The 8,066-nt window shown below is 32.6% G+C and overlaps 1 protein-coding gene across 4 annotated transcripts; it reads right to left on the bottom strand.

Moving 5' to 3' along the window:
• Positions 1-1,609: 1,609 nt before the first annotated feature.
• Positions 1,610-8,059, bottom strand: LOC109620455 (monocarboxylate transporter 12-like). 4 transcript variants are annotated; one of them, XM_034472731.2, is made up of 7 exons: positions 7,815-8,053; positions 6,901-6,976; positions 6,136-6,328; positions 5,603-5,746; positions 5,005-5,148; positions 3,764-4,861; positions 1,610-3,435 (listed from the first exon to the last, which is right to left on the bottom strand). In XM_034472731.2, the coding sequence occupies exons 3-7, from the start codon at positions 6,266-6,268 to the stop codon at positions 3,269-3,271; spliced, it is 1,686 nt and encodes a 561-aa protein (XP_034328622.2). In that variant the 5' UTR covers positions 6,269-6,328; positions 6,901-6,976; positions 7,815-8,053; the 3' UTR covers positions 1,610-3,268. The 4 variants fall into 4 exon arrangements, with proteins under 4 accessions (XP_034328622.2, XP_034328621.2, XP_034328623.2 ...); XM_034472730.2 differs by lacking the exon at positions 6,901-6,976 and having other exon boundaries at positions 7,815-8,052; XM_034472732.2 differs by lacking the exons at positions 6,901-6,976; positions 7,815-8,053 and adding an exon at positions 6,747-6,889.
• Positions 8,060-8,066: the final 7 nt, after the last annotated feature.

Here is an 8,066-nt window from a genome sequence, read left to right as displayed (position 1 = left end):
ATAGTCATATAAATTCTATAGTATTGATCATATGTATATAAAAAATCTTATAAAAATGAATATGTAAAGGCTATAGAATTGCATCATTCTTTTAAAAGTAACCATAATTTTTGCCTTGTTGGTTGAATGTGTATCGCACCCTTATAGTATATAACGGTGGCCTCATTTTTGTGGAAATCAAAACATGTCGTAATATCACTCTTGCACGAGGCGAAAGTATTTTAAGCAATTTACGTGATGTACAGTTCAAACCCCCATTCCCATCCCTACCCCAATCCCCATTAAAAATCTTTAAAAACTTAAGCCGTCAACATTTAAAATTAGACTCAGCAAACTGTCCAATCCTCAACAAGGTTCGATAACTCTAGTTTGTCATTGTCTAACATCGATGGCCTGAGCCTACGAAAATCACAAACAAAGTCATGTTTCGAATCGGTAAAATTTTGCAAATCTTTTTGGTCGTTTAATTTAATCAGAATTTTCATTACTACGCTAAAATGTGCTATAAATTGTAAACCACATTGGTATGTACAGTCTGCACAAAATATAACTTGCATGTCATATAATTTTTTTTTTAAACTTAAGATATCAGCCATGTTCAATAATATCTATATATGAAAATGTGTGGTAATAATATACGTTTATCTATGTATGGAAATGTGTGGTAATTATATACATAATACATCTGCAAATACCGAAATTGTGAAATGGAAGCTAATTATGACTACCATATATCATTTCTTTTTAATTTCACTTGATCAACAAATAATGTTATTTGTTAGATAATGATAATTCAATCTGGGGGCCGTAGCATCCTAATCTTGAAAACTTATAAGCAATATTCTTTTAATAATAAATATTTTTAAACATTCACGTATAACTTGCAGACATCACCAACTAAATATTTATTCTTTCTAATTAAACAATATCCATTTTATTTGTGTTTTATATTTCATTTTTAATAACACATTTTTAAAAACATTGAAATTAATATTTCATGTATACTTACGCATTTTAAGACAGAAAGAAAACAAATTAATTCTAAAAGTAATGAATAAAGAAAAAGGTTCAAAACAGCAGGACCTAGAAAACAAGCTTCATTTATATACTATTAATGAATTGCTTTCAGGCTAACTTGTGTTACCTAAAAGTGTACATGTATGTTAATAAATATAAATGAGAGATTCATCTAGTTTATATATTCAATTTTCTTATTCAATATTTATGAAATCTTCATAATAATGTTAAAATATAAACAAAGTTTCATTCTTTGCTAATGGATAGAATTGCAGCACTTAATACAATCTGCTTTTTTTTTTTTTACATTTCTGGACACCAGCTAAGGGTGATTTTATTTCTTCCTCTTGATGCAGTTTTTCTAATTTTGCATGTAAACATTTGTTTTGTTAGACTGTGTTAGAATATTCTAAGCACATATAAACAGTAGAACACATGTATATACCAGTTTATTAATCTATTCCATACCCAGAATTTCTACCTGTGTATTTAGGGAATACAACCGTATAGTTAATTCACATTTTTCATGGTCTGTTAAATGTTTGGAAATAAAATATGACAATTCACTCAATTATATTGATCACTTCAATAATAAAGTATACTGGAAATCCGTTATTTATTTTGATACTTTGTGTTTATATCAATACATTTACTTTAATACAAACAGAAATTCTGCAGGCAAAAACTGTGAAAAAGATGATTCTGAATATACAACAGTAAACCACCACAATGTGTGAATTGTTTTAGAATAACGGATGATTTTGTGAAACAAGCTGTGTTAAATGATTGAATTAACTATTCAACATTGGGGGACGTTCCTGTACATGTATATTGCATTTCCATCCTTCACATATAAGTAAAACATTCAACATGGCACAATGAAATTAAGTGGGATGTGCGGCCATCTTGTACATTTGAGGATAAGAATATAACAATATCGAAAACTGGCTTGTTTCTGTCTGAAACTGACCAAAAATGTTACCAAAAATGTAAAAGCAATAATATGAAGTCCAACATGTAATTTAATTTCAAAAGTAAGCATACTAGAACAAGACAATGCCTCTTTAATTAAATAGAACAGCTGTTGAACTGCACAACTACAGACTTTTTTTAAAGATTTAAAAATGCTAAAAAAAATATGAAGGGGGGGTCATTGGTGTCCTCTCTACAATTTGTTGAGAAAAAAGGGCTAAGCCTGCTTACCAATATTTAAATTCTAACTTTGTCTCAAAGTAGGGTACACTATTCTTAAAATGGGGCTCAAAAACCACAAGATATATTTCTCAGTGTTTATGGAGCTACTAAAAGATAGATTTTCATAGAAATATAACGTAAAAAATTACTTTAATTTATACTTATCGAAAAAAAATCCCCATAAAACAAAAATGGGACAGTTATACAGATGCACATCAGATTGTTTTGAATTGACATTTATTTTTTTTTATTTTTTTGAAAATATAACGTCAATGTGTCTCCAAAGACATATGAGTTCTAAGTGAAGACTGGCTTTTTCTTGTTCTAAAAATAGATCCTATGCCGACTGATAAAAATAGTCTACCATATTTAGACGCAAAGTTACAACTTAAATCAATGTGCAAGACTCAAACTTTTTCACAACAAACGGTCGTAGAGAGGACACAAACGAACCCCTACATATTTGTTCAGAAATTTAAATCTTCAAATTAAGTATGTAGCTGCGCAGTTGGGCAGCTGTTTTAAGTGATTATAAAGGCATCGTCCTATTCTTGTATGCATAATTTTCATACAAAACAACAGGTACATATGTAGAATCTCAAATGTATTGCTTTTATATCTTTTGGCAACAGTTTTGGTCAGTTTCGGGTAGAAAAGGCCAGTTCAAGATATCTTTACATTCGTATCCTCAAATGTACAAGATGGCCTCACATCCCCCTTAAATAGATACTACCATGTGAAGTTTGATTATTGAACAATAAGACTAAGATCACCTTACTAAATGCTGCTCATATATCAAAAAATTTGAAAGGACATTGTAATTTAAAACTTCAAAGTAACTGAAAACAACAAGAACAAAAATATGTAAACTGTGATTAATAAAAAATCAAATTTAGGCAAGTAATATTGTAATTAAATGTCTGACCCAAAACAAACACTTCATATGTATGAATGACTAAGTCTATTTCATGGCATCTTCTAAAACCAAGAATTCAAGAGACGTTTCATCATATATTAGCCTTCCTTTTCACCAAACTAGACTTCTTTTGCCACCACATTAAACTTCTTTTTCCTCACGCTGGGCTTCTTTTTCGATATTTCCTTTCCTCCTCTGGTCCTTCGATATGACGTTCTCTATCACCAGAAGACAGACTGCTATAATGGCAAAAGAACCAGCCACCCTCATGGAGGCTGACCAAGATCCAGTAATGTCTTTGAGTCCACCTATCAAAAAACGAAAACATCGATATCTCAATCTGTTAAAACTCATCTCAAAACATTTCTATTAATCAACCTGCTGAACTTCTGGGAACTAATGAAGATTTCAATTCCCTGTAACATAATCATTTATAGAGATTTTGTCTAGCTGTAATTAACATGCATATTGTTATAGATGGTGTGGTTAAAAATAACTTTATTTGATTACTGTATCATAAGAAGGACCTGAATAAGTTAAAAGTATAGACTTATGATGGAGAAAGGCTAATATTTACATTTTAGAAATAATTTGTAGCGATGAAATTTTTTCTTAATTTACAAATCAACAAATTACCTGAGAGCACTGGATTTATCAGCATGGAGATTGAAACAACTAAACAGGTGAAGCTCCATGCACTTGACAATTGTTCTATCCCAACACAATCCACAAGTATGATCACAAATGTCCCATTGAACCCTCCAGTAAAAATTCCAAATGTCATACACCAAGACAAAATGCTGATAAAATCCTGGAAAATTGGAACAAGGAGGTATCCAACACCGTGAATTAAGATGTACAGGATGAAAATCTCTCTCCTCCGTAGGACACATTTGTCATTGATAAACCCAGCGATTAAACGACCCACGACATCAACACCGCCAAACGCAGGAATCAGAAACATGCTCTGATGGATCATAAGGCCTTGTTCTCGCCCATAAGACGGGAGAATAATGAAAATTGAGTGGTAACTGTACATCAAAAAGAAAATACTTAACATTATCAAAGAAAAACTTACACTTTTGAAGAGACTGAAGTTTAAGTATTGAAGAAATTCACAGCACGTAACTATTTCGTTTTTGCCTTTTTTGAAGTTATGATGCGAGATATCATCTACTAGCAGAATCTCATTTGGAATGTTTTGACTGGACAGTGAAATATGTGCTGTTGTTGTAATACTAGTCCCCCATGAACCGCTCTCAGATGATTTGTGATGTCGTGTAGTTGTCAGAGAAGACTGGCTATTGTACTCTGAATCCCTTAACAATTGTAACTTAACTTCATGATCTCCCCTTTGAGCATCCTTTGTGTTTGAATCTTTATCTTCTGGTAATCCTTGTTCTGTCATTTCATGAGAGCCGTGATGATTATCCAGATTTTTCTCAAAGTTTTCATCTGAAAGAAGTTGCTCAGTCTCTTTCTGTACTAGTGGATACTTATGCGCTGGTCTAAGCAATAAAGCACATGGACATATGTGTCCCATAATTGATCCTAAAATCAGCATACAACCCTTTAAACCATAGCTATCAATCAGAATTTGCATCAGAATCGGCACACATATGCTCCCCATTGCAGACCCTGCCATGTTAATTCCGTTTGCCATTCCTCTTCTTTTGTTAAAGTGGCGTGTACTAATGACAACACTTGGTGGATAGCTGAGTCCAAAGCCAAAACCTACAACACAAGTGTCATCGGGATACTCGAGATGTGCTATTTAATACTCGGAACATAACCTAAGTTTAGATAAATATTTTGAGGGGAGAAAATCATTGATAGTTCAGTATGGAATGGTGAAATATGTGTAAACATAAGTATACCTGTAAGTATCCCATAAGTTATATACATTACTTCTATGGAAGGTGCAAAAGAACTGAGAATTAATCCTGTGCTTGCAAACAGACCTCCAACAAAAATAACTTTTTGGTGAGTGTAACGATCACATAACCAAATGGAAAATGGACCTGAAATAAAAGTATATAGTTTTAAGATACAACACAAAGCCTCTCCAGGACAGAACCTAAATCAGCTTAACCAAATATGGATCATACCCTTTATAAAATCAAATTCCTTTCTTCAACACCATGTACCTTTAAAATGTATATACTTTCGTGGGTTATTAAAAAATTAACTGTAATACAAATAGCTAAAGAAAACACCAGCTTTTAAACTGTTGGTATTGTGCATTCCATGAGATTGAACCCACTTTAGCTTTGATAAAATGCTCAAATAACATAGATTTAGCACTCAAATCATTTGCAAGATTTTGATCAGCCAACTTCCATTGACTAGGTCAATGGCACTCTATATACTTATTTCCTTCTTCTAATTCCTTCTACAAATATGAACAAGAATTTGTAGGTTGTGTTTGGTGTACTTTTCATCCTGACAAAATAGATGATTTATTTGACAGCTTACTTAGTAAATAAAAGGAGAATCCAGTGATTGATTGAACAAGGGTCAGCTGACTCTTGGAAATCTGGTAAACTTGACCAAACTCCATCAGTAGGATTCCGAAGGATTTAATCCCTCCAATCACAAAAATGCCAATGGTGGTAGTACCTGAAAATAGGAAAGAAATCAAACCTATGTATGTGATATTATGAATGAGAGATATTGGAGAGAGACAATGGTGCTAAACCTACTATCTAATCTAATCTGCTGTTTGATTAAAAAAACTACATGTTTTGTTCGTCTAGGATGATTATCAAAATTGAATTGGGTACAATTAGAACTTCTGACTACAAACAGGTTTTAAAAGCTGTCTGAATCAGTACCAGGAAACAAGACAGACAACCGGGATTTTACAGCTAGAGGCCATTAGGAGTGTCCTGTTCAATCAAACCGTGGGTTCAACAGAGCCAATGACAGAAAACAACAGAGCCAATGACAGAAAAAACTGAATAAATACAGAGTGAAATTGTCAGAGATACAAACATTTATGTACTTACTGAACAAAATGACCCAGGCCCAGTCTCGGTCCACTGGAACATCGTAAACCGGTGGGCTGTCCTTGACCCCTGACCCTCTACACCTGTCCAGTTCTTCATGGTCGCCATGAACACGATTTTCTTTGTTTTGCATACTTTTATTTACGTATGTTTCCTAATTAACCATACGAACTCTTGGAGGTAATTACTCATCCTTGTAATAACAAAATAAAAGATTGGTATATGATATACAGTGTATACAAACATGTACTTGTATGTGCTGATACCGAAACTTAAGCTGGTACAGATCATTTACCATACCCAGTGTTTAATCACAAAATATAGATAACCAATGGCAAAAAAATATATTAATACACTAGTATCTGGTGTATATATATATATATATATATATATATATATATATATATATATATATATATATATATATATATATATATATATATATATATATATATATGATTATTATTGAAATGAATAGAGTGACAAAAGACACCTCAATCATTACGTTTTGTCGTTGTCCTGTAAGGCAGTGGTCATAAATCTGTTTTTATTGGACACAAAAAGGGGTACAAGAAAATTTTACCTACAGTAAATTGGACTGATGATCATACCTCCATACAGCTGTAAAATTCGACCTCGCTGATTTTAGCGTTATCTAAACTCGTCGAAATATTGTCTAGACCCTTGTTACTTTTTTAGTTGGCAAAAAGAGGTAGCAAACTAATGAGAACGTCGCTTTGTCAAATAGAATACGTAGCCAAATACCTCCTTGATCTCTGAAAGGACGCTTTACGCGAGGCAGCATAAGTGTGTCGCCGGTCTAGGACAACTAAGTCATGCTCTACAAAATAGTTGCATTTGCTACAGATGTATGTTTACTGAGATCTTCGACACCAATGTGGATTTATTAAACAAGACGTTGTGGCCATTTCATATCTAATAACCAAACGATTATATAAAAATTTCACCAAAACATCTAAATTCGATTGTTTATCAAAACTTACAAATAGTTATTAAGTATTCCAAATTGTCTCTCTATCTTTAATAAATGCGCTTGAGTTGTATTACAAAATTGTTTCAATCTTTGCACAATAGCCCAGAAGCAAAAATGCATTTAATCTACTCTCTAGTATATCGATAACAAATGGACGCCTGTATGTAAATAACAGAAAATACTTATAGTTTATATAATACATTGTTTTTTTGTTTTGTTTGTGTTTTGTTTATTTTATAATTATTATTATTAATTTTTTTATATTTAAATATTAATCATCTTTTTTAGATTTCATAAAGACACATGAAAAGAACATTGATGCTTCGTGAGTTCCTCTATTTTCAGTGACACATGTTAAAAAGGATGAAACCAATCCCATCTCAAATTCTTCGCAGAGAGCATGAATTGCTGATTAACAGGCTTATCATCATAGGAAAACCTTAAGAGAAATTACTTAATTGCTGTACTTTTTTAACAAAATGCGGAACAAACCAAACTTCTGACAATAAACAAATTTCAACAGCTGTCTGAATAAGTAGGAGGGGGCCAAACATATAGATAGCTGAGAGATTCCAGCTTGGGCATTAAATGTGTTCTGTTTAATCAAAACCATGAGTTCAACGAAGTCTGTCAATCAATGGATGCTGAGTGATATTGTCAAAGATACAAATATTTGTGTACTTACTAAACAAAATGACCCAGGCCTAGTCTCGTCCACTGGAACGTTGTGAACTGGTGGGATGTCCTTGACCCTGTCTGTCAACCTCTGTTCAGCTCTTCATGACCTGTAATGGACACGATTCTTTTCTTTTTGCATCCTTCTATCTACACAAGTTCCATCAACCATACAGACTCTAGGAATATGTATAATTCAAGCAAGCAGTTAAGTATGCAGGTTATAATTACATATTTATAGTATGTATGCATGTACATGCAC

Source organism: Magallana gigas, chromosome 8, assembly GCF_963853765.1.
Source record: "Magallana gigas chromosome 8, xbMagGiga1.1, whole genome shotgun sequence".
Classification (NCBI taxonomy): Eukaryota; Metazoa; Mollusca; class Bivalvia; order Ostreida; family Ostreidae; genus Magallana; species Magallana gigas.
Note: the sequence above shows the minus strand (reverse complement) of the source record. Positions and strands in the feature narration are given on the sequence as shown.

Bases quoted from the DNA above. Each gene is read 5' to 3' on its own strand.
- LOC109620455 (XM_034472731.2), bottom strand. From the start codon at position 6,268: ATGCAAAACAAAGAAAATCGTGTTCATGGCGACCATGAAGAACTGGAC. The intron at 5,747-6,135 runs GTAAGTACATAA...TCCTATTTTCAG, and splicing joins GGCCTGGGTCATTTTGTTCA to GTACTACCACCATTGGCATT. The intron at 5,149-5,602 runs GTAAGCTGTCAA...CTTTTATTTCAG, and splicing joins ATTCTCCTTTTATTTACTAA to GTCCATTTTCCATTTGGTTA.